The sequence below is a fragment of the Cetorhinus maximus genome, chromosome 12 (genome assembly GCF_964194155.1).
Source record: "Cetorhinus maximus chromosome 12, sCetMax3.hap1.1, whole genome shotgun sequence".
NCBI classification, from domain to species: Eukaryota; Metazoa; Chordata; class Chondrichthyes; order Lamniformes; family Cetorhinidae; genus Cetorhinus; species Cetorhinus maximus.
The window spans coordinates 50,848,485-50,875,851 of record NC_135890.1 but is presented as its reverse complement, the minus strand read 5'-3'; the positions used below and the strand labels follow the sequence as shown (position 1 = coordinate 50,875,851).

General features: G+C 43.9%; 1 protein-coding gene across 1 annotated transcript in view; it reads right to left on the bottom strand.

Moving 5' to 3' along the window:
• Window positions 1-27,367, bottom strand: part of LOC144687974 (phosphatidylinositol 3-kinase C2 domain-containing subunit gamma-like) — a 232,986-nt gene that overhangs the window by 120,781 nt on the left and 84,838 nt on the right. The window contains exons 10-15 of the mRNA XM_078554634.1: window positions 17,331-17,367; window positions 14,736-14,940; window positions 13,717-13,842; window positions 12,809-12,973; window positions 11,505-11,580; window positions 2,600-2,733 (exon numbers count right to left, since the gene is read on the bottom strand). Coding sequence (XP_078410760.1) covers window positions 2,600-2,733; window positions 11,505-11,580; window positions 12,809-12,973; window positions 13,717-13,842; window positions 14,736-14,940; window positions 17,331-17,367 — 743 coding nt within the window. The remainder of the gene's footprint in view (window positions 1-2,599; window positions 2,734-11,504; window positions 11,581-12,808; window positions 12,974-13,716; window positions 13,843-14,735; window positions 14,941-17,330; window positions 17,368-27,367) is intronic.

Below are 27,367 nucleotides of genomic sequence, written 5' to 3'. Positions count from 1 at the left end.
CTCAACCATGCTGGAGAGAACCAAGAGACCCTCAAGGACTACCCTCAAAAGGAAGTGGAGGCAGGTAGCTAGCAAGGTCAACTCCTGGAATCTGAACCCAAGGACCTGGCAGCTGTGCCATAAGAAGCCTAACGGCCTCATATGGGTGGTCAAGGTCAGTGAATACATCTTCACAAGACATCACCTACACATCAAACTCTAACGCTGCTCAATGCACCACACCCATGACGCTCACTCAACAGCACTCTCTGGCACTCAGGACCCATACCAGATGCTCCACCTCACCCTCACACACATTCCAATGCTGCCTGCCTCACACCAATCTATGTAGCCTCCACACACCATTAGCTATTCAGCTGTGGCAGGCACATCATCCAGGCACACTGCAACGCAAGCCCTGACATTCTGCCCTCTCTCTTACAGGACAAAGTGACACACAATAGAAGGGAGGAGAGTAGAACCAGCAGAAGATTAGAGTGCCTACATCAATGAGCTCTAAGGAGGAAATGGTTCTCTGCATAATGGAGCCAGTTGTGATGGCTGGGGCCCAAATGGCATCCAACATTGGTGAGAACATTGAGCATGACAATTATCTTCCTGCCTTATGCCCTTGTCAACTCCCAGCACACCCTTGCCCTTCTATCTGACAGGCTGCTGGATGGTGTGATCCTGCTTCCCTTCCTCACACCAGTCAAGAGCAGCAAAGTGTATGAATGGGTATGGACATCGCGATGCTGGATGCATTGGGTGGCCTTAGGCAGCCTTCTGACACTGCCAAGGAGCTCCAACTTGGACAGGGGGCATGTTGCAGAGGTTGCCCACTCCATAGCTTTGGCTCCACCCTCTGTCATGTTGCAGACCCAGAGGCACTGCGAGTGCTGCCTCCACACCTGTTGCAGAGGTCACCTACTCCTCTGCCATCCTTGCAAAGCTATGGCTACAGTCTCAGGCAAGTGCAGGAACTCAAAAAAAAAAATCTATTAAAAACACTCCAGAATACTTTCAGACACTGCAATAGAAACCATTCCAAAAATTTAACTTACCTGCAATCAGGGTGCCTGGCCCTTTAAATGCAGTACTGCAGAGCCCGGGACACCCTGATCCGCTCCTCCATCACCCCCTACTCCTCAACCCCCTCCCACGGCACCTTCCCATGCAATCGTAGAAGGTGCAACACCTGCCCCTTTACTTCCCCTTCTCACCATCCAAGGGCCCAAACACTCCTTTCAAGTGAAGCAGCATTTCACTTGCACTTCCCTCAATTTAGTCTACTGCATTCGCTGCTCCCAATGCGGTTTCCTCTACATTGGAGAGACCAAACGCAGACTGGGTGACCGCTTTGCAGAACACCTTCGGTCTGTCCACAAGCATTACCCAGACCTCCCTGTCGCTTGCCATTTCAACACTCCACCCTGCTCTCATGCCCACATGTCCGTCCTTGGCCTGCTGCAATGTTCCAGTGAAGCTCAACGCAAACTGGAGGAACAGCACCTCATCTTCCGATTAGGCACTTTACAGCCTTCCGGACTTAACATTGAGTTCAACAACTTCAGACCATGAACTCTCTCCTCCATCCTCACCCCCTTTTTGATCCCCCTTTTTTCTAACAATTATTATATATATATTTATATATATATATTTTTATTTTCCCACCTATTTCTATTATTATTTTTGAAATTTATTTCCATCCATTGTTTTATATCCACCTTTTAGTCTATTTCGATCCCTTCTCCCCACCCACCCCCACTAGGGCTATCTGTCACTTGCTCATCCTGCTTTCTACCCTTAACGTCATCATTAGCACATCCTTTAGCTAATATCACCACCGTCAACACCCCATTGTCCTTTTGTTTATGACATCTTTGGCAATCTCTCCTTTGCCTCCACCTATCACTGGCCCTCTAACTGGCTCCACCTGCCCCACCCCCCTTAAACAGCTTATATTTCACCACAATTCTATTTCTCTTTAGTTCTGATGAAGAGCCATACAGACTCGAAACCTTAACTCTGTCTTCCTATTCACAGATGCTGTCAGGCCTGCTGAGTTTTTCCAGCAATTTTTGTTTTTGTTACTGCAGAGCCCATCTTGCCACATCCATGTCCTTGGGGAATGCTGGACAGGCCACAGGTAGAGACTGGCATTGCAACTGGCCCCCAAGAAAGCCAACAATGCATTGTAGTGCTGCTAGAAGTTACAGATATGAATTTTATGCTCTTTCTTATAATATAAAACCCAATTTACATAACAGGCTTGCTGTGAGATGCCAATTTGAATACCTTCTGAATATACAAACTATGTTGACTGCATTCCCTATACCTATAGAGTTACCTATATTTTCAAATAAAATTCTATTAATTTTGCCTATGATGAATACACACAGACAGACAGAAATAACATAGACTTGTCCTTATTTATTAACCAATTTGAATAGCTGTATTGAATCACACAGCACAGCAGGAGGTCCTTTGGCCTATGGTGCTACCGCTTGCTCTTTGAAAGAAAAAAGTATGACCAGCAATCATGTCATCGATGAGACGTGAGAATTAGTTTCCAAGAACATGGCCAATGAGATGCTTCTCACACACACGAAGTACTTACAAAAGCAGGGAATGTTTCTGCTGGATGTTTGTAATCTGTTTTCTGGACACTTCATCTATATCAGTGAAATACTGATATTCGACTGCAGGAGCGGGTCGCAAAAACGTGACCAGCGGAGAGGCTGGGAAATTTATCTGCATTTAAAATATGAGGTGTATTTAGTATACTGGACATATACCTTAACACAGTGGCAAGAAATAGTCTTGAAATTCGTTGCCATTATATTGCTACAATCAATAATAGGCAGCAGCCAAACCAAACACTTAAATGTTATAATTGCACATAGTCTATTTCCAAGTAATCCATTGCATGGAGCACATTAAGATGTTTTGTCATGATAAGGTGCTGTAGAAATGCAAATTTTATTTACAATTCCCACAGATCACAGAAACAAAGAAATCAAAGAACAGGAAGGCCATTTGCCTTCTTCCCCCATTTAGGATCTAACTGGGGGCTGAATTTTCACAGTTTCCTTTACTTGCTGCTTATCCCCCAGATTAATCTAATTTTTCTGCTTTCCCTATGCTTGTACTTCTGCTTTAAGTAGTTATCCGGTACCATTATGAATGCCTTAATCAGCTTCACATCATTCATTCCAGATTCTGGTAACTGTGCATGTTAAAATATTCTGCCTAATCTCTTTCAGTCTCAGGCTTTACTTAAGATCACCAACTCATATCTTTGATTCATCAGTCAAAGGAAACAATCTACCCATGTGGATCTTGACTAATGCCTTTCATCATTTTGCACCTTTCTGCTAAATCCACTATTAATCTTCTCAGGGAGGAATTGTCCTGGATTTGCACAAAGTGTGGTAGCGGCATAATGTCGCATTCACGGTGTGTCCTGCCTCATTAATAATGCATTCCCGGGAAACACGTCGGATTGCTAGCGGGGCAGCATCTGATTCACCCGCCCTGCCGTCACATCAGGCCTTCAGTAAACTGGGTGCCACATTTAAAGGGCACAGAACTAGCACTCTCTAAGGCATCAGAAGCTGCTGCAAAGTCACGGCTGCCAAAGGGAGGAAACAAGCTGCCCCCAAATTTAGAGACACCTCCCTCAGGTGCCAACTGGACACAGTGGAAGTCTGCCGTGATGTCCTCTACCCTGCTCTAGGCAAAGACCAGCAAGCAAGGTGACAAATCCAGCAGGGGAGGCGGTGGTAATAGTGATCACCGCAAATGCCCTGCAAAAGAGGACAGCCACCCAGTGCCGAAAGAGAATGAATGGCCTCCTCCGTTCTGCCAGGGTAAGTCACTCTTCTCATCACTCTCAACTCACACACTCACAAACCCATCACATATCCACAGGGATCTCACTCACTGCCAGCTCAAGGGAAATCACCATTCACTCTCTCACATACACCTTCATCTGTCTGCAGATCATGTCCTCATCCCGTCCATGGCACCACTCACCACCCACATATGCCAGGCATCCTTCTCATCTGGCCTGGCAGGCATCCTGCTTATACTCTCTCTATCTGTCTTCAAGCTGGCACACATCAAAAGGGAGAGGTCGCAGGCTGGTGGAGGAATGCGTGACATCAAGGTCCTCACAGACTTGGAAAATAGAGTCATCCAGCTGGCGGGTGAGGATCTGGACCGTTCCTGTGCTGTTGGTGAGGCCGGCAGTCTCAACCAAGTGAGGAACCAGCAGTGCAACATCTATCAGACAACCATGCTGTGAGTGAGTTCCCCTGTTCCGCAGTCCCCTGTCATGCACTAATTATCTCTCCTTGCTTTCACAGCCACACCTGGGAAACAGCCAAGGGGGTCCATGAGCCAAGTCCTCGACTCAAGCCCCGAAGACACCTCGGAAGAAGATGACACCCTAATTGAAGGACCGTCACCCACATCCTCCACCAGCGCAGAGACACACACCTCAGTTGGGACCTAGTTCTAGAGTAGCCTCGGGGTCACAATCTGGAAGGCACATCGCACTGTCTGATCCACAGCAGGTGGCGGCAGGGACTTCCCCGGTGTCCGGCACTCAGAAGACTGCTGGAGGCCAGAAATCTCCTGAGTTTGAGTCAGAATCAGATGATGAGCCTCTGGACTTGATCATACCTCAGTTGCTGGAGCTGCAAAGGCAAGCTTGGGAACATCGGGAAGGGATGTCCACTGCACTCCTCAGTTTGCAAAACATGATGGAGGAGTCCGTCCGCCTTCAGTCTGAGGTGATAGCGTTAGCATGCCAATGCACCAAGGTCAACACTGGTAGGACGGCGGCTGCCATGGAGACCTTGGTCCAGGACATTGGTCCTGCACTGCTGCACGAGCTGAACTTCATCACTGACACCATAGTTGGTCTCCAACAGTGTCAATGTGAGAGGGGTGCGGGACAGCTTGATCTCACTCCAGCCTCTCCTTCTCCTCAAGGAGTCAGCCAGGGACTCTTGGGCACCCATAGAGGGGAGGATCAGCAGGTGCACACCTTGGCCATCCACCCAGGTGACTCCAAGACTGTCCAGCCAACCCCAATCCCTTTATCTTGTGACCGCAGCAGCTCCAGTTCCACAGGCCAGGTAGAATGCCACTGACAGACAGCAGGACCCTGAAAGCAGGCCGGGGCCCTCCATGTCTTAGCCTTCCAGAGGATGCCCGCCAAGGTCATCACAGACAGGGCAGAGCAGTCAGCAGGCTGCCTCCACCGCTGCTGTGGATGTCCGGGGAGCATCAAGACATAGCGGTAGGGTTAGGAAAGTTAAGAAGATGTAGTTGCACAGCCTGGGTATGGGTGTTAAGCATTTGCACTTAATGTTCACTGTTGTAAATAAACTCCCAAGAATGTCTCCTTGCCTATGCTCCTCATTATGATGAGCAGTGTTTGTGTCACTCAGATGTGAAACTTTGGTTCCTGCACAAGGTAAAGGCAGGCGCCTCAGTCCAGGGCCTCTTCCCTGTGCAGTGTGTAACCTTCAGACCAAAGTGACAGTCCAGCTTCACATTCACTGGACACATTAGTGATGCCTGCACCTCGATGAAGCTGGTCATTGCTGCCAGAATGTAGTGGGCAGGCATCACAGAGTTCCATCATTCTCTCTGTGAGCTCTCAGCACCTTTAAGGAGGGGCTGGCTCCCCCATCCCATCAGCATCTGTGACCGGTGACGCTGTGTTTCTGAAGGGGTCATGTGCCGAAGGCTGACAAAGGATGAGGTACATTTAAAGTTTCATGGCTGCGTCTCCACGATATGACCCTGATCACAGAGCACAAGCGAACTGCCCTCGGCCAGACAGGAGTCAAGACATTCACAGAAGCAATGTGAAGATCGATGGAGTGTCCTCACTGCATGCCGTCATCATCCTCCTTGCAACTATTAGGGCCTCTGCTATGTCTCTATGACATGAGCCTGAGCACTGAGGGTATGTGTGCTGCCATCAGCCACACAGGAGTCAAAGGTTCACAAATGCAAGGTGAGGATGTCAGGCCTGTCCTCACTGCATCTCGGCATCATCCTCCATGAATCTTGCGGCTATGAGGGCCTCCCGAGCACGTCTGCTTCAACTGGCCAGAGCGATGGCTTCATCGCTGGCATCCTCACCTTCAAGGACCTCATCATCATCATCCCTTTCAATGTCCTCTTCATCGGAGGATACGTGCAGCTCTTCCAACTCCTCCTCAGCCAGGTCCCATTGCAGCACCAGGTTGTGCAGCACGCAGCGCGATACCACCTGGGGCTTGTATTGCAGTGCTCTACCGGACCTGTTGAGGCATCGGAACCTCATTTTCAAAATGCCTATTGTTTGCTCCACCAAAGTCCAGGTCGCGGTATGGCCCTTGTTATACCATCACTCTGCTGCAGTCTGAGGCTGCCGGATGGACGTCATCAGCCACGTCCTCTGTGAGTTGCGCTTCTCCCTGAGGAATCTTCCCTGCAGCCTCTGTGGACCCTGGAAGATGTCAGGTATCTGAGACCTGCTAAAGATGTATGAGTTGTGAACAATCCCTGGGAATCGTGCGCTGACCTGCAGGATGTGTTTGTGGTGGTTGCACACCAGCTGAACATTCAGTGAGTGAAAGCCCTTGCGGTTGATGTTGTTGACTGCTCATTGCCACGGATATCTAAGTGCCATGTGAGTGCAATCGATGGCACACCGCACCTGTGGAAAGCCTGAGATCTACGCAAATCCCAGCTCTCTTGCTTCCTGGCTTTCTTGCTCCCAGGCGAAATGCACAAGTTCTGTGCCTTCATGAAGATGGCATCTGTGACCTCCTGGATACACTTGTGGGTGGAGGCTTGTGAGATCCCACACAGGTCACCTGTGGAGCCCTGAAAGGAGCCACTGGCGTAAAAATTGAGATCTGTGGTCACTTTCACAGCGACTGGCAGCAGATGCCCTCCATGTCTCTGTGTCACCAAATCCTGCAGCAGATGGTATATGTGACTGACCAATTCCCTAGACATTCGCAGTTTTTGGCGACACTGGTTCTCTGTCATCTGCAGGAATGACAAGTGCCATCTATAGACCCTGGGTCTATAGCGGCAGCAATGAGTGACGGCTCTCTGTGGATCTTCAGCTGCGTGCACAGCAGGTCCTGCCACCCCTTCATCTTGAGGGAGGTGCTCCTCCCTTTGCCAAGCCAGGCGCCCTGTTCTTCTTCCTCCCTGCTCCCTGTAAGCCATGAGGCACACCACTAAATCACCAGGCTCCATGATCCTGATGTTCTCCTTCTGCAGGATCAAACAGAGAGACACGAGGGTTAACAGGAGTGTACTAAGAACCTCTCCTGGTTAAGTCTGAAGGCCCCTTCAAGCATGCAGGAGAGTGCTGGCCACCACTTGGATGGCCAGTGTGCAGTGTGCTCATTGGCTGTCCAAAGCCCCACCCACCTCCACCTCACTCCACTTGACCGATTGGCGGCAGCTTCGGCCGCAGGACTGCATGCTGTGCTCTCAGCTCAGGAACAGGCATTCTCCTAACTCGCACTGCAAGGCTGAGCTGTTAGCTTGATCCGTAATGGATACTGGCCCAAACCTTAATAAAGAAACAGCAAGGGGCTCTGAGCGCCTCTGCCAGTGACTGCACCATGGCCACCTTTTGCAAGGGGATTGTACAACTTGCCCAGTTGGCCAATTACTCTGCTGCCCCTAAAATGCACCTTAATTTGCATTCTGCACCCAAGGGGTGAGAGATTTTGGAGCATTTGGTGGCACTTTCATGCATTTGCATTGCTTGAGTGAACAGAAATGCTTCAGAGGCCCGACTCCAAGCATATCAATGGAGCTGCAGCTGAACGGTCTCAGCTGCGGAGGAATGCTCACTTTTGACAAGCTTTTCCAAATGTGTGGCTGCATCCCTCACCCCTTGAGGGTGCTTGATTATTTCCTTCAGTCTGTGATGCCTTGCTGCCACCACTCCAGTCTGACCCGCACTGAGTCCTTGCCTTGGCACTGTACTGAAAGCCAGCCAGGAAAAAGCGACTTGCCTGTGCCTCTCCGCAAATGCTGCGACGTCCTACAGGCGATGCTTGTGAGTGCTGCGCAAGGTTGTGTGCGCTCGCCTCCGAGTTCCCCTCGAAGTTCAGCTCACCAGGTGCGCGCCTTTTTAAAGGCAGTTGTGAAACACATCTTTCTGAAGTCACACTGACATGGGTGGTAAATTTGACATGGGGGGATGGTTCTGGTGAGCAGGGCTTATAATTAGAAGCGTAGGTATTAAAATAACATTGCCAACGTGTGGCAGCAGGAAACGTGGCCCGACATTGATGGGTGGAACACACGGTCGCCAACTGGGTTCATGACGGTGTGAAACCAATTTTTGGCCTTCTCGCCATATTGTTGTTTCCCCCTCCACCCCCACTCACCATGGTGCCCAACACCAATGGGGCTGGACAATTCCAGCCTCAGTTTGAAAAAAATTCTAAAGAAGGAGATGGAGGGAAGAATCTTGTGGAGGTATATTACCTCTTTTCGGGAAGGCCCGCTGAATCTTTTTCCACTCAGGCACTTGGGCAAGCCTTCCCGGGGATCAAGGACCTCAGGGATAGAAGTCCCACCCACTGAGAGCTGCCAGCCAATTAGAGGCCAACACCTCTATTGAACAGCAGCGCCACTGGGGGGGAGGTGGCTGTTGCCGGTGCGACCCCCCACCCGAGGCCTAGAATTATCATGGATCCCAGATGCAAATGCTGGTGGGAGGTCAGTGACGGGGGAGGAGTGGGGAGCGTGGCTAAGGCAGGGGGTGACTCTCAGCGGCCCAACTCCCCTTCCCAATGCAAGACCCCTCTGAGTGCGTTTGAACGAGGGACCCCACAGATTGTTTGTTATGCTCCCTGCATGAGTCCCCCACCTGCTGCTGGTTAATACCAGCCCTTTAATTGTCCACTTAAAGGCCTCAATTGACAGTGGGCCTGGAAGGCCGTCCATGGGCCTTCCTGTCACGGACCTAACAGAGGTCGAAGTGGGGAGGTGGCATGGTCCCAATCGGCCATCCTCCCTCCTGATTAAATGCTTCTCCCACCACCAAAGTCGCCACGGGGAAGGGCCGAACAGACAACCGTAATCTTTCCATGTAACTCAGATTCCTTATTATAAGTAAAGGTTTACGGCTCTGTTTCCAGTGAAGTACCCATGTAGCATTTATTCTGAGTTATCACTCCCATTTGCCCTCCACACCAGTGCCATATGAACAGTAGCATATAGCTCCGTCTGGAACTACTTTCATAACAATCCCTTACAACTCGTAGGATAAGAAATTACAATTTTTAATTCTCAGATCAGTGAAACATTTACTCTCTATAAATGAAAACAAAAACGTCTAGTTATTAAAAAGTTTCCTTCAGCTTACCATAACTCACCAAATGTTGGGAACATAGCCAAGGTTTTGATTTGTTTTGCAAACAGGAATAAAGGATGGCATCTTCAGCTGAATAGAAAGTTAACTCCAGAAATACCCACATTTTCTCCCAGCTGATTGACTTCATTAAGTTCTGTGTTGGATATTTCATCTGCTCCCTAATTGATTTATTTTGGTGCATAACCACAAAACTGTCCAATCTTTCATCAAATCAAGGCACTGGAATAATATTCATTTTCTTGTCAATTTTGCCTTGCCATTTCCTGCAGAAACTGATTCCTTGCTGGGCACAGTTTCCATGGGTGCAATCTATCCTTGAGTATTTCACCCAATTTCTCTATATTCATGCTCAAGTCTTTACAGTGCGTGTAGACAAACAATTGTTATAATCTCCTTAGAGACCGATAACTTTTAAAAAGAAATTCGACCTTCCAGTTTATAGCTGAATGCAGTCAACAACAAGATTTCACATTTTAAGACGTTTACTGTAATAAAAGATTAAAGCACTGTTGACTAAACTCTATCTTTGTAGGCAGTTTATACCTTAAACCACAAAACAGAACATCCGCTTTCTCTTTTAGCACAACTGAAAACACACTTTACAGATATACTCTAAGCTGTCGCTCGAGTAGACATTCAGTTCTTCCGGACCCAGTCCAAGATGATACTTACCTCCCGAGGGTTTAATTCTGTCCTTATTCTTTTGCAGCCTGGGAACTTTTAATCTCAGAAATATCTTTCACAGTGAGGTTTTTTTCTCTTCAGAGATTCTTCCTGTAGCACAAGCTAGATGAATCTTCCAGCCTTGTTTTAACTCCTCATGAATTTGGTCTTTTCAATCTCAGCATGAACCACAAGAACATTCTCTCTCTGAGATCCTGGTAGACTAACCTTGTCTGTGAGATTTCAGGGATGTCTTAGACCCTTCCCCTCACAATGCCCAACTCCACAGCACTATGAATCACATGGGCCATGTATCAACATAGAAATGCTGATTAGCTACTCTTCTAAACTCCAAAGAATACAGGCCTAACTTGTCCAACCTTTCCTCATAAGACAACCCGCTCATTCCAGGTATTAGTCTAATAGACCTTCTCTGAACTGCTTCCAATGCATTTACATTTTTCCTTAAATAATTTAGATAATATGCTTCTTTTTTATTCTTCCTGCCAAAATGGACAATTTCACATTTTTCCACATTTTACTCCATTTGCCAGATCTTTGCCCACTCACTTAACCTCCTTGTGTCTCCTTCACAACATACTTTCCTACCTATCTCTGTGCCATCAGCAAATTTAGCAACCATACCTTCGGTACTTTTTTAAAAAATTCATTCACGGGATGTGGGCTTCGCTGGCTGGGATAGCATTTATTGCCCATCCCTAGTTGCCCAAAACATTTCATCCACATTCATCCAAGTCATTTATATACAGTGTAAGAAGCTGAGGCCCCAGCACTGGTCCCTGTGGCGCACCACTCATTACATCTTGCCAACCAGAAAATGACCCATTTATGCCTACTCTCTGCTTCCTGTCAGCTAGCCAATCTTCTATCCATGCCAATATGTTACCCCCTACACCATGAGCTTTTATTTCCCGCAATAACCTTTGATATGGCACCTTATCAAATGCCATCTGGAGATCTAAGTACAGTACATTCTACGATTTAGAACCTGTGAGTACTGTAAATAATCCTGCACTTAATTCATTCTTGCCCACATCACTAGATGGTAATGACTTGTCATGCCAGTATAATATTCAATTACTTCATCACTGGGCATATAAAGATGTGGCTTCTCACCCATATGGCTGATAGTTGATCAGTTAATCACTGTAGTAAACATTGCAGACAATTCAAAATTTTAAAACACCCAAATAAATCATACATTTTATTTCATCATTTATGTGCACTTGTACCCTGTCCACTCCTCTTAAATGCAATCATTATAAAAAATACAAAGGGAGCTTTAATGACACCATTATGACATAGCCCTTTTTGACTTCGGTAGCCTGGCAACAGGTTGCATTATTTTATCTGGCATTGTTCCAACTTGTTCTTTCTTTATATTTATTGCATAATTCAACTGAAGTGCAACATTGCTCACCTGCAGGATCAAGCTGTCTGCTTGGTTGGTGTTAGCCGGGACAAGACACAATAGCTTTGTTCTTTGGACCAACACTCTGTTTCAAAATGAGGAATATGTCACTTTTACTAATTGCACTAATTAAATGACGATCACATTTTATTTTGCATGCAGATTTTTAAGTCGAGCTATTCTATACTGCCTATACTTAGACCATTCACTGGTTATAATGGTTTCTAATTAGCCACAAAGAGGAAATTCAGTGAGGGGCACTCCCTCGCTGGAAAGGAGCGTGAATCAGAGAGATGTCTGGGTCTCCTACTTATGCCTTGAGGCTTTGATCTGGAGCGCAGCCTCTCTGAATTTGTCCTGAAGCTTTTGCCTTTTTGATTTTGCTGGGGAATTTTCTCAAAGCTGCTCCCTCCCCATGCCGTCTTTTAGCCAGAACTCCTGTACGCACAGGATTTTTTGGCAAAGTTATTGTGACAAGCATGGGCAGCTCCGAAAATTTCTCCACCTGCTTGTCGGTGGAAGCAGATTCAATAGCAACAATAGTTCAAAACAGAATTGGATCTATACTTAAAAAAGAAAAAGTTGCAGGGCTATAGGGAAACAGCAGGCAGGATGGGATTAATTGATTAACTCTTTCAAAGAGCTGGCATAAGCATGATGGGCTGAATGTCCTCCTCATGTGCTTTATGATTCAAGGATATATGTAGTTGTCCTAAAGTGAGGAGTCTTTTCAGATTCTATGCAAACACAGTGGAATATTTCTTTGCTTCCCCCCCCATGTAAATTGTATCAGAATATGGTGCAGAGTATTTGAAAAAGGAAGAGTTACGTTGTAGAAAACACTCTTTGATTTATGATAACATGTAAATATGACGGATTAGGAAGCAAGTAACTAGGAGTAACTATTCTGAAGTCAAGGCAAACCTTTGGAGCAGAGAAACTGCACACTAGCTGTACTATTGGTACAGAACCAAATGTGTCAAAATATTCTATTTCGCAACACAAAAATAATCCTCTACATGGAATAAATTAATGGGAATAAAAAGGAAATGTATCCGCCATCAGAATGTTAAAAATGGAAAAATCTCAGTGGTGTGTGAAAGGGGCTGTGTGTTGCTATAGAAACGGGCAATGTTCTGAGAGTGTGCTATAGATAATTCTCTGACCTCTGATAATGTCTTGTGATAATGTGAACTGGGGCTTCTGATTGGCCAGGAGGGCCATCATGATGTCCAATGCCCCATTTGAAATGTCTAAATAATCACCCTGTCATGTAGAGTCAGACCAGTAGGTCACTGCTTTTGTGAACTTACAATTTAGAGCTGTAGAGAGGCATGGAGACACTTGCTAAGCTTTCAGCATTTTTGGAGTGCCTGCTGGCATCCGAGTAGTTTCCAGCGGTGGTACGATATCCATGCAATGTCAGGTTGAGTGTCACTTCACAGGGCAATTGTGCAATTTCAATGGGCATGTATATTCTGAAATGGAAACGGCAACTTGTTTAGTCCAAACCAGAAAGTCATTCTTTTTTTCCCCCAAAATTTATCCTCGGGATATGGGCATCACTGGCAAGGCTGACATTTATTACCCATCCCTTGTTGCTCTAGAGAAGGGGATGGTGAGCAGTCACCCTGAGCCGCTACAGCCCACGTGGTAAAGGTTCTCCCTTAGTGCTGTTAGATAGGAAGTTCCAGGGATTTTGACCCAGTGCATGACTAGTCCGCACAATTAAGTCAACTGATGGATATTGCCCAAGGTCTTCACTATTGTGTATGGGAAGCAGTAGGATTTGTGAGCTGTTTATACTTTATCTTGCCTCATCCCACACAAAATAAAATATTTAAAATGCAGTTGTTCCTAATCACAAGTCTGTCTGAAGGACGACTAGTGATGAAATTCCAATTGTTAATATAAAGTCTGCTTATCTGGAACTAAGAAATGATCTGCAAAATGCACTTTCCATGCAACACAGAATCTGCCTGTCAAACATGACCCAAACCAGAGCACTGACTTCAGATTCCAATCTCTCCTCATCAGAACACAATATAAAACCTTTTTTGTGTGGATTAAATTATTTATTCGGAAGATTCTGTTGCATTTCTTTTGCTGCATATCTCAATTTTTAATTGCAACCAGAAAACAAAAAACGTTCAGTAGCATCCAATAATGAAACCAGGTTGACTCTTGTGAGCCTGTGATGATTTCAGCACGCTGCACTTACCTCTGATTCCATCGGGCCACAAGGAAAAGGGAAGATTTTGTGATGGAAATTTCTTCCGTCTTCACCCGTTGGCACAATTCCTTACCTCCGTAGATTAACAAACAAGACACAAATAAATTCTCGTAGCTACATCAAGAGAAAGAAACCAAAAGTCAATCGTGGGCATTCCTGTTTCAGCAAAATCACAAAGTTCAGCTGTTATCAGCTGTCACTCAAAGATTGGTTAAATTAGTGATGAGAAATGTTAAGGCCCACCACAGCTTCAAGTACATTAAGCTGCGATCGATAGGGCTAAAAATAACATTTGCAAAGATGGATGGCAGCATTTAATATTAAACCATAGGTACTTATTAATCATGGAATTTCATATATTGGATGGAAAATAATGGGAAGTCTGCTAGTGTTTTGGCTGGCTCTGAATGGAAAGGTATGGAGGCAGGAAGGAAGAGGCAGAGTTCTCTCTTAGTTTTAACTCTTTAAATTAACTTTTCCACAAACAATGAATCATGTCACACTGAAAAAAGTCAATATGACATCAGAACAGCAATGAATTTGGTAAACTATTTATAGTAAGCCATTTTGAAGGGGTTAAGTTGTGGCTGTTCAAGAACTGAAATGTATGAGAAAATTAATAAGTCCTTTTGAAGTATATTCACTGTTGTAATTTGGGAAACTTGACAAGCAATTTGAACATAGCAAGCTCTCACAATCAGCGATATGATAATGACCAGAAAATCTGTTTTTTAGATGTTGGTTGAGGGATAAGTATTGGCCAGGGAAGCTCCACTGCTTTCCTTCAAACAGTGCCGTGGGATCTTTTACATCTACCTGATAGGGCAGACAGGTTTAACGTCTCATCAGAAAGATGCACCTCTGACAGTGCAGCACTCCCTCAGTACGGTGCTCAAGTCTCTAGAGTGGGACTTGAACCCATGATCTTCCAACTCAAAGGTGAGAGTGGTACCAACTGAGTGAAGGCTGAAACTATGAACTATGGAACAATGGACAATTCAGCTCACCTTGCAGCCCAGGCACTTGGGATTCCGTGCACAGCATAAATGTTGAAGTTCAAAGGTGTGGTGTTCAGCTCTGCCTGTGATACTGATACTGTTTCCATGGCACCAGCATGGGCAACTTGATAGTCAGTGTCAAAGTTGTTGCAGTAGATATGTATAAGCTGGGAGACAGCAGCAGTCAGCTCATTGATTGCTTGAGTCAATGAACCTGGAATGTAGAGGAATCATTAAAAAAAAATATTCTCAGGATGTGAGCATTGTTGGACATGATGGCCTTGACTACCCATTCCTTACCGTTCAGATTTTATATAATTGAATGGTTTGCTAGACCATTTCTGAGGGCAGTTAAAAGATAAGCAAGTTAGTTTGGGATTGGAGTCACATATAGTCATACCAGCTAAGGATGGCAGGTTTGCTTCCCCAAAGGATGTCTATGACCCAACTGGATTTTTTACTGATCTGAATTCAAATTCACTAATTGCCATAGTGGAAGTATTAACTCACGTTTTTCAGGGTTATTAGTGCAGTAACATTAACATACACTATTGTACAGAAAGAGCACCGGTAGCTTTCACTCAATTTGAATTGGTATTTAGCATCAGTGACTGTGGCAAATCTTATTGAATGGTGAAGCAGGCCCGAATGGCTGAGTCCTGCTCTGAACTCCTATTTTTCAATAAAGTGAACAGAACGAATAACTTTTTGTCCAATTACTTGAAATCTGGATTATGCCTTATTATACTGGCAAAATAATCCTTAAATGACTCTCTTGAAAGTTAAAAAGGCCCTGGCTTTTACAAATAAAGACAATAAAATTGGAACTGGACATTTGTTAATCCAAGCCTTGTGATGTTTATAAAATTCATTTGTTCAAACCTCTGTCACTTATCTCCACAAAGATGAACTTGTCCACTTTCCATGCTTGTTGATCTATACTGGCCTCTCCTCCTGCATAAAAATCCCTCCACTGCCTTATTCCACTTTATTTATGCATTCCACTCCTCTGAATCTGATCTTTTGTATATTCTGATCCCTACATTGAGAGGGGACCCTTCAACAGCCTGGGTCCTAAACTCTGGGACTGTAACCCACACCACCCGCCTGCACCACCCCCCCCACCCACCCCCAACCCCCCCATCCATCCCCACCCCCAACCCCCCCACCCACCCCCAACCCCCCCATCCACCCCCACCCCCAACATCCCCCCCCCCACCCCCCCCACCACCCACCCCCACCCCCGACTTAAACCTCTCATCACCCCTCTCCATCTCTAAAAGAGGCCTCAGAGTGTCTGATGACCAAACTGTTCATCACCTCTGCTAATCTCTTCCTTCCTGCCTCAGTACATATTTGTGATGCAACTTGGGATGCTACAGCTGCTAAATAAATGATATTTAATATTGTCATTATTTGTTTTACTTCCAAGTGTGAATGAACACTCTACAGAGGACATTAGGGCAAAGTAAAATGAAATAAATCTGATAATTACCCCACTCACCCACAGCCCTCCTTCCCAGGGAAGGCTGTAAGTAAACAAATTTGTCAACAACTAAAAGGAGATATCACAAGGTGAATGCTTTGCATGCAGTTCAAAGAAAAGATTAGTTTCTGAAATATTAATCTATCTTTTCAGATGCTGTTTGATCTCTTGTTCTGGTTTCGTTTCATAATGCAGATGGTATTGCCTGGTTTAACATGCAATGCCCTAATAGTGACTTTCTAATTAAGGCAGTGCTGTTATTGAGAAGTGCCAAGCAGAGTGAAGTGAAATATAAGAAGACAAGTTGCCCACATATCCTTACAGTCAGCTATGGACAATAGATTGCAAGGAGCCTGCTACAATGCCCAAGCCTGGCCAGCGCCTCAGTTGAGGAATAATGCCCAGTAGAGGAAAGACTTGAGAAAAGAAAATGAATATAACTTAATATTCACCCATCCCAGCACTAATAGTAATTATGGTATTGACTTTTAGCAACTTGGAGTTTCTGAGTTCAAATCCCACCATGGAAATTTGTGAAAATGAATTAAATATTTGAGGTGAATTGTGGGATACTGTCAATCAACAATGAAAATGAAGCTGCCAGATTGTTGCAAAAACTCAACTGGTTCATTATTGTCCTTCAGGGAAAGGAGCCCCTGCTGGTATCCTACGTGACTCTAGTCCCACATTACCCCATTGACTCTTAATGCCCTCAGGGCAACTAGGGTTGAGCAATAAATGATGGCCTTGCTGGTGTCACACTCATACCAAAAAGAAATAAAAAACCTCAACAACTAAACCGCTTAGACCAGCTCAGCATAAACAAGAAGCATACTCGCAAATGTAATAAATGACGTCTATCACCACATGCAAGTTCCCCTCCAAGCCACACACCATCCTGACGTGAAGCTATATCACCAGTCCTTCACTGTCACTGGGTCAAAATCCTGGAGCTCCCTTCCTAACTTGTGTGTATATCTACACCATATGAACTGTTGTGGATGTATGAAGGTAGCTCACCACCACCTTCTCAAGGACAATTAAGGATGGGCAATAAATGCTGGTCTAGCCAGCGATGCCGACGTCCTGTGAATGAATAAATAAAAGCAAGTTTTTACCTTGTTTGTTCGGCAATTGAACTGTATGAAATGAAGCCTGAAAGTGGAAAAAAAATGACGGCTGATTAGCTACAGAAAAAATTATTCTCTGACTATTTAAGTAAAGCAATAAATCCAGATGTTTAGGAATTTCCACTGCTATTGAAGGTAGGTTAATTCAAACAAACAATGTCTGATTACATGTGCATTGGTATGCTTAACTGACCTGGTTATCAACTTTTTAATGAGAGTTTAATTGATATGCATCAAATTTAAAATAATCAGAATAATGTTGTGCAAATGAGTTTATTCACACTGTACATAAACAACAAACATCATAATTCATGGAGAATATTCCGTGTAATAGTGTAATAAGTGTAATAAACCCCTCCATGGGTTAAAAAATATCAACTGCGGAATTGCACTAAAGAATATAGATTGATATTTATCACTTGGACTATTAAATCTGTTGTCCGTCTGGGAGAGAGGGTGGGTGAGAATTTCTCCTTCTTGATTGTTTAGTCACCCCTCCTAGAGGAGACTGTGGATTGGTCCACTGGAGGAGGGGACAAAAAGTCTAATTTGTCATTCCTTACCAGTTTCTCTTGCTGTTCTAAATGCCAAATTCATTTAGCCTCAGACGAAGATGTATGCAGGAATTGGTGCAGCAACGTCTCAAGTGATTTACAGAAACCACTCTTTACACAAGTTGGCATTTAACCCAACACCAGCATTAATTCTCAATCTGATGACACTTAGTTTCTCTGGACAGAATTATATCTCCTGTACTGCGTTAACCTAATTCAGGAATAACCCAGGCACACAATTCAGATCGCGAGGTACATAGAATCTTTGATCACATAAAAATTTGAAGCCAAGTGGGAACACACAAATTATGATGGTCTGTCCAGGAATTTAAAGTAAAATATTCCACTTGTGGTGGCCACCCTTAGGATATAAAGGAGATGTACTATGTTTTCACCTTGGTGGAGAGTTTTTGGATCTGATGCCAAAATGTGGGTAGCTACCCTTGAAAAGAGGACATGCAACAAGATTAGATTTAAAAATAAAAAAGTATTGCACTTCCCAACTGAAATTGGATTTTCACATTTGAATTCAGGAATCATAGAATTGTTAGCACAGAAGGAGGCCATTCAGCTATCTCACCTATGACAGGTTTGGTTCCTCAACTGGAGCTCTCATTCTGTGATAGAAACAACCTTTTATGTCTGAACTATTTTAACAAGACTAGTAAAACAGTAGCATATGGGACAGGGGGAGTACAACCAAATCATACCTTAGAGGTGTATCAGGCAGATATAGCAGTGTTGCTGCTCATTTACTTGATTTTCAAGAACAAATTTAGTTCCATTGGCTAGATGAGACATAGATCTTCAATCATGGAAGCACTGAGATTCTCTAAGTGAAAGGCTTAAAAGTCTCGCTTTTATGCAGCACTTTCATAACCTCAAAATGTCTCAATCATTTTAAACCAATAGATTATTTTTGAAGTGTGCTCACTGCTGTAATATTAGGAAACATGCAGCTAATCTGGGCACAGCAAACTCCCACAATCAGCAATGTGATTATGGCTGTATCTACTGAGTTTTGTGATGTTGATTGAGGGGTAAATGTTGGTCAGGATGCTGGGGAATAATTATTTTGTTCTTCTTCAAATTAGAGTCATGGGATCCACATGATTACATCTATATGAGGATGATTACAGTAAATTATATCTACTCACATGATAAGCAGAATCAAAGTGTCACCAGGTGTCTTCATAAAAGGTGACTTGTGATGTATGGAGATTTCTGTGGACACTGAGTGGTGTCAGGGCAACTGCTTAGGGAATCATGTAGCAATACACCAGAAAACGCACCCTCCCATTCACATAACTCTCTTCTGGAGATTTTGTTTTAGCGATTCACAATACATATCGACGATTTGGATGAGGGAACCAAATGTAATATTTCCAAGTTTGCTGATGACACAAAACTTGGTAGGAATGTGAGCGATGAGGAGGATGTTAAGAGGCATTAAGGTGATTTAGACAAGTTGAGTGAGTGGGCAAATACATGGCAGATGCAGTATAATGTGGATAAGTGTGAAGTTATCCACTTTGGTAGGAAAAACAGAATGACAGACCACTATTTAAATGGTGATAAATTGGGAAATGTTGATGTATAAAGGGACCTGGGTGTCCTTGAACACCAATCACTGAAAGCAAGCATGCAGGTGCAACAAGCAGTTAAGGAAGCAAATGATATGTTGGCCTTCATTGTGAGAGGACTTGAGTACAGGAGCAAGGATGGCTTACTGCAGCTGTACAGGGCCTTGGTGAGATCACACCTGGAGTATTGTGTGCAGTTTGGTCTCCTTAGCTAAGAAAGGATATACTTGCCATAGAGGGAGTGCAGCGAAGGTTCACCGGATTGATTCCTTAGATGGTAGGATGATTATATGAGGAGAGATTGGGTCGACTAGGCCCGTATTCACTGGAGTTTAGAAGAATGAGAGGTGATTTCATCGAAATGTATAAAACTCTGATAGGGCTGGACAGGCCCAATGCAGGTATGATGTTTCCCTTGGCTGGAGGGGGGGGTGGGGGAGAGTATAGAACAAGGGGTCACAGTCTCAGGATACGGGGTAGGCCATTTAGGACTGTGATGAGGAGAAACCTCTTTACTCAGAGGGTAGTGAACCTTTGGAACTCTCTACCACAGAAGGCTGTGGAGGCCAAGTCACTGAATATATTTAAGAAGGAAATAGATAGATTTGTAGAATCTAAAGGTGTCAAGGGGTATGGGGAGAGAGCAGGAGTATGGTGTTGAGATAGAGGATCAGCCATGATCATATTAAATGGTGGAGCAGGCTCGAAGGGCTGAATGACCTACTCCTGCTCCAAATTTCTGTTTCTATGTTATGTAGCCCAGTTTAAATATAAGTTTGTGTCACTAGTTTTCACAGGTTACGTATTCTTAACTTCCCTCGCCCTATCAATGACAGCCATGTCAGCCTGAGAGGGCAGAGGGGTCTTGATTTAAAGTCGGATCCAAAAGCCTTTGAACCTATCGGCTCTGTGTTACTGTACTGTAAAAAAATCATTTTTCAAATGGTAGAACCTGACTTCATACAGTTTAAAGGCTGCTCCAGTCTTAAATCTGAATTCTGAAAATACGACTTAGGTCTCTGTCAATAATTGCACGAATGATACATGCAGAACAAGAGATAGATTTGAAGGCGACATTGCTTCAGCACCAGTGGCACTCATTGCCACATTGCTAAAATGCATAGATCAACATAAGTCAGCAGGCTGGCAAAATCTTTAATTGGACAAGTGGGCAGATTACATCCCACGACAGTTTTGAAAAAGGTGATGATTGCAGTAAATTGCATCTACTCACATGATAAGCAGCAATGAAGTGTCACCAGGTGTCTTCATGAGAGGTGACTTGTGATGTAAGGAGATTTCTGTGGACACTGAGTGGTGCCAAGGCAACTGCTTAGGGAATCATGTAGCAATACACTACAAAAACCATAATTTACCATGTGACTTTCTTCTGGAGATTTTGCTTTAGTCGTGTAGCCCCGTTTAAAGATAAGTTTGCACCATCACTTTTCAGAGGTGTTGTGAAATCTTGTGTATCCTTAACTTCCTTCGCCTCACCATTGACAGCCTTACCTTCAGCTGTCTAGGCCCTAACTCTGGAATTCCCTACCTAAACCACTCCACCTCTTTAACTCTCTCTCCTCCTTTAAGATACTCTTTAAAATCTACCTATTTGCTTTTGGTGACCTGTCCTAATATCACTTTATGTGGCTCAGTGGTAAATTTTGTCTGATAGCAAACTTGTGAAGCACCTTAGGATGCGTTACTATGTTAAAGGTGCTATATAAATACAAGTTAGTGCTGTTGTTGTTTTTACAGTAGGCCTTACACAAGGAATTAGATTCTTTCCCTGACAATTTATCTAGATTAGGGAAAAAATACAATATTGGCGCGTCATGAGTGCACAACCTCAATGGAGTGTGAGAGTTTGGTGAGCTGAGGGAAACTTAAATATCTTTCTAAAAATCAAATATTGACTGTATTTAACACTTAATTGCAAGTACTAACTGCAAGTTTTATTTAAATTCTAAGTCTCATCTAGGGGCCTAAGCAGGGAGAAGGAAGCTATGCGCTGGCAGCAGCTGATATAGTTAATTAAGGAAACTATCTTGAACTGGCCTTGTTGTACCTGGGCTCAGCTAATCCCTTTGTTTTGAACATATAAATTCAGACATTCTCAGTGCGACCACAGCGGAGTGTGTGACCTCAACTGAGTGTGTGAGTTTGGTGAGCTGAGGGAGTTTGGTGAGGAGGGGAGGGAGGTGCTCCTTTGCTTTATCTAACTTTTTCACCCTGTAGGAACTGGTTCATACTCGACTACAAGGGAAGAAGCTAGCTGTTTGGTGAGTATCTGGTAAGTGATCAAGGTCTGTTCAATTCCTAGGATTTAAAATAGTGCAGAAATTTGTGATAAGATTAATAAATATATAAAAGAAAATAAATAATTGAATAAAATAATTAAAGAATTAATTAAAGCACATAAGTATGGTAGGACAGGTAACATGTCATGGCTGCAGTATATTGGAGCTCCTGGTCACCAGTGTTATCCAGGGAAAACACATCTGCAGTAAGTATCTGTGGCTCGAGGAGCTTCGGCTCAGAGTCACTGAGCTGGAGGCTGAGCCGTGGACACTGCAACACATCAGGGAGGGGAAGAATTACTTGGATGCTTTGTACCAGGAGGCAGTTACACCCCTTAGAATAGGGTCTTCTGATTTGGAAGGTGGTCAGGGACAGGAAGGTGTGACTGTAGCCGAGGCAGGTAAGGGGATCCAGAGGGCAGGAGGGCAGGAGTGTGAGCCTCTGCAATTGTCCAACCGGTTTGAGGTTCTTTCAGCTTGTTTGGATGAGAGTGGGGGCTGCAGGGTGGATGATCTGATTGACCAGGCTACTGTGGTACAACAAGCCATTCAAGTGGGGGGGGGGGGGGGAGCTGAAAGGAACGTAGTGATAGTAGGGGACATTATAGTAAGGGGAATTGACACTATTCTCTGTAGCAAGGGGCGAGAGTCCAGATGGCTGTGTTGCCTACCCGGTGCCAGGGTTCGGGACATTCGCTCAGGGCTAGAGAGGAACTTGCAGTGGAGGGTGGTTGTGGGGGGAGGTTGGGGGAGGCCAGTGGCCATGGCCCATAAAGGTACCAATGACATAGGCAGGATGAGGAAGGAGGCTCTGCATAGTCAGTATGAGGAGCTAGGTGCCAAATTAAGAAGCAGGACCTCAAAGGTAATAATTTCTGGATTATTATCTGACCCACCTGCAAATTGGCATAGGAAAAATCAGATTAGAGAAATGAATGCTTGGTTCAAAGACTGTTGTGGGAGAAGTGGGTTCTGGTTCATGGGGCATTGGCACCAATATTGGGGAAAGTGGGATCTGTAATGTTGGGACGGTCTACACCTAAACCATGCTGGGGATGGTGTCCTCGCGAGCCGCATAACTAGAGAAGTAGGGAGGGTTTTAAACTGAATAGCAGGGGCAAGGGATCAAATTTGGGAAGATATGGTAAACCAAATAATAGAGAAAAGGCAAGAGAGAAACATACTAATATGGGAAATGATAAACAGACCGTGACAGGAAGGGACAGAGAGTACAAATCTAAGAGTAAATCAGCAGGCAAGGCTAGACATTAGAAAAATAATAAAAGTACAAAACTAAAGGCTTTGTATCTAAATGCACATAGCATTGGAAACTAAACAGATGAACTGATAGTGCAACTTAGAAATAAATAAGTATGATCTGATAGCCATTACAGAAGCATGGCTACAGGATGACATAGATAGGGGCCTGAATAATGAAGGTTTGGTGACATTTAGGAAGGACAGGGAGTTAGGAAAAGGTGGAGAGGTTGCTCTGTTAATTAATGATGGTATTAACACATTAGAAAGGGATGACCTAGGTTCAGAAAACCAGGATGTAGAAGTGGTTTGGGTTGAGATGAGAAATGATAAAGGCAAGAAGTTACTTGTGGGGCTGGTGTACAGGCCCCCTAATTGTCACTACACAGTAGGATAGAATAAAAAGGAAGAGATAATGGGAACTTGTCAGAAAGGTATGGAAATAATCATGGAGGATTTTAATCTACATATGGAGTGGAAAAATCAGATAGGCAAAGGTAGCATAGATGAGGAGTTCATAGAATATTTTTGTGGTAGTTTCTCAGAACAGCATGTTTTGGAGCCAACCAGAGAACAGGCTATACTAGACCTGGTATTGTGTAATGAGATAGGGTTAATTGATAACCTCCTAGTGAAGGCACCCCTAGGTAGCAGTGATCATACCATGATTAAATTTTAAATTCACTTTGAGGGAAGATGAGTGCATCCAAGACTAGTATTTTGAACATAAATAAGAGCAATTATGAGGGCATGAAAGCGGAACTTGCTAAAGTGAATTGGCAAATGAGGTTAAGGGATATGTCAATAGAAGTTCAGTGGTAGACATTTAAAGCGATATTTCAGAATACACAGAATAGATATATTCCAATGAGAAAGAAAAATTTCAAGGGGAGGGCCCACCATCTGTGGTTAACTAAAAAAGTCAAAGACAGTATCAGTAGCAAAGAATATCAAAAAGGTTAATAAGGAGGGAGAAATTAGAGTACAATAGAAAATTAGCTAGTAATATAAAGATGGATAGTGAAAGTTTCTATAGATAATTAAATAAGAAAAGAGTTAACAAAGTGAGCATTGGTCCTATAGGAAGTACGTCTGGGGAATTGATCATGGAAAGTGGGAGATGGCTGATGAATTGAACAGGTATTTTGCATCAGTCTTCACCACACAGGACACAAGTAACATCCCAGAAATAGGTGTAAATCAGGAAATGGAGGGGAGGGACGAACTCGGGAACATTACAATCACCAGGGAAGTGGTATTGAGCAAATTGTTGAGGCTGTGGGCTGACAAATCCCTCAGTCCGTATGGGCTTCTCCCTAAGGTCTTGAAGGAAGTGGCCAGTGAGATAGTTGATGCATTGGTTTTAATTTTCCAAAATTCTCTAGATTCAGGAAAGGTTCCATTAGATTGTAAAATAGTAAATGTAACTCCTTTATTCAAAAGGGGAGGGAGACAGAAAGCAGGAAACTAGAGGCCAGTTAGCCTAACATCAGTCATAGGGGAAATGTTAGAAGCTATTATTAAAGGTGTTATAGCAGGGCACTTAGAAAAATTCAGGGCAACCAGGTAGAGTCAACATGGTTTTGTGTAAGGGAAATCACGTTTAACAAATTTATTGGAGTTCTTTGAAGGAGTCACATGTGCTGTGGATTAAGGGGAACTGGTGGATGTACTGTACTTAGATTTCCAGAAGGCATTTGATAAGGTGCCACATCGAAGGTTATTGTGGAAAATAAAAGCTCAAGGTATAGGGGATAACATTCTGGCATGGATAGAAGATTGGCTAGGTAACAGGAAGCAGAGAGTTAACATAAATGGGTTTTTTTCTGGTTGGCAGGGTGTAACGAGTGGTGTGCCACAGGGATCAGTGCTGTGGTCTCAACTTTTTACAATTTATATAAATGACTTGGTTGCAGGGACCAAAGGTATGGTTGCTAAAGTTGCTGATGACACAAAGTTAGGGTAGGAAAGTAAATTGTGAAGAAGACATAAGGAGGCTACAAAGGGACAGAGATAGGTTAAGTGACTGGGCAAAGATCTGGAAAATGGAGTACAATGTGGGAAAATGTGAAATGGTCCTTTTTGGCAGGCAGAATAAAAAGAAGCTTATTATCTAAATGGTGAGAAATTACAGAGCTCTGAGATTCAGCGGGATCTGGGTGTCCTAGTGCGTGAATCACAGAAGTCTAGTAAGCAGGTACAGCAAGTAATTAGGAAGGTTCATAGAATGTTACTATTTACTGTGAGGGGAATTTATTACAAAAGTAAGGAGGTTACGCTTCAGTTGTACAGGCACTGGTGAAACCACATCTGGAGTATTATGTACAGCACTGGTCTCCTTATTTAAGGAAAGATGTAAATACGTTAGAAGCAGTTCAGAGAAGGTTTACTAGACTAATACCAGGAATGGGTGGGTTGTCTTATGAGGAAAGGCTGGACAGGGTAGGTTTGTATCTGCTGATGTTTAGAAGAGTAAGAGGCGATTTGATCAAAATCTTTAAGATCCTGAGGGGTCTTGGCAAGGTGGATGTGGAGAGGATGTTTCCACTTGTGGGAGAATCTAGAACTAGGGGGGCACTGTTTAAAAATAAGGGGTCGCTCATTTAAGAAAGAGATGAGGAGAATTTTTTTCTCTTGGAGGGTTGTGAGTCTTTGCAACTCTCTTCCTCAATAGACGGTGGAAGCAGAGTCTTTGAATATTTTTGAGGCAGAGCTAGGTAGATTCTTAATTAACAAGTGGGCGAAATGTGGAGTTGGGTTACAATCAGATTAGCCATGATCTTATTGAATGGTGGAGCAGACTCGAGGGGCTGAATGGCCTACTCCTGCTCCTAATTCATATGTTTGTATCATGAACCTCCCCTGGAACTCCTTAGGCACTTTGTATGTTCCGTGGTTGTGGTATAATTATATGGTTTGGCTGCAGTCTGTGGTAAGGGAATCTGACATGGATAACACAATGGAGGTTATGATAAGTTAACAAACATGAAAATGTCAAATGAGAAAGGTTGCCCTGGCCCAGACAAATTTAGACATGATTGTCAGGACAGGTTTTTCATGTTCCACACACCTCAGATTCTCATTTGGCTCCTTCAGCTTTGCAGAGGCACTCAGACTTAGGTTCCACTCACTGACTGTAATTTCAACATCAACAACGAGCTGCTGATTATTTATCTCATTAAAGAATTGGACATACTCTTGAAAAGGAAACAATTTGCGTGGCTGTGTAAAAAAAGTGGGGGATTGATTGAGACTCATTGGACAACCCTTTCAAAGAGCTGACAAAGGCATGATGGGTCAACTGGCCTCCGCTTCTGTTGTAAGATTCTGTGGGGGGTGAGGGCTGGGGAAGGTTGGGGGTGGGGGGAAGTTTGTTTATGTAGTGTCGCTTCAAAACGGTGCTACATAGATTAGACCGATTCCCGCTGCCTAATGCCACTGGCTATTACTTGTGCAACTTTGAAGCAGCAGCAGGTGTACAATATAACCCATAACCATAACTATAACTCTACGCTGGACTTTTAAGCTTCAGAGTTGGTCACAACCTTTTGAGCGAAGGGGTATTTGGACAGAAAACTCAGTTACAATTTACTTCACCTACATTAAGCTACATTTGTGATTGTTCGGCCTGATTCAACCAATGGTAGATCACCATCTGGTGGCCAGTTTGAGATATTCAGGCCTAAAATTAGCTGCCATTTTGGCAGTTAATATAGTTAACTGGTATGTAAATCACAGCAGACAACTATGTGCTCAAGAACATTTAATTATAGCCTTTTGTTAGCTGCTTATCTACTTTTCAGGCATGTGTCACTATTGCACTCATGCTTCGGAAACAACAGCAATTGGTTGATGAATGGGAACACCATTTTAATGTCTACTTATTCACCATGTAAATCTGGAGAATAGGAAGTAGTCAACATTCAATAATAATGAGAATGGTTTTCAGCTGAGACTGCATGTATAATTATAATTGCCAATCTTCCAGGATTGACTCAGGGGAATTTCCAGGAATCTTCCCAAAGCTGTTGCAAGCAAGCCAAGAGAAAAGCCAAAGGGGCAAAAAAAAGAATCTTTAAAAAAAAAACCTTTGAGCATTTTTGTCTACTAATTATAAAGAATATTGGACATGGGAAATGAGGCTCGTTGACTGATAGTCAAGAATCATCCAATCAGGGAATGAAGAGTCTATTCACTTTCTGATTGGTGGGAAAGCCGGTGCACCATGGATATGGACAGTCAGGAGACCGCTGATGAGAGGGCAGGTTAGGGTAGGGCAGTCACATACAAACCATATCTGTCAACCTAGAAAACAAGCTTCAGAATAGTTC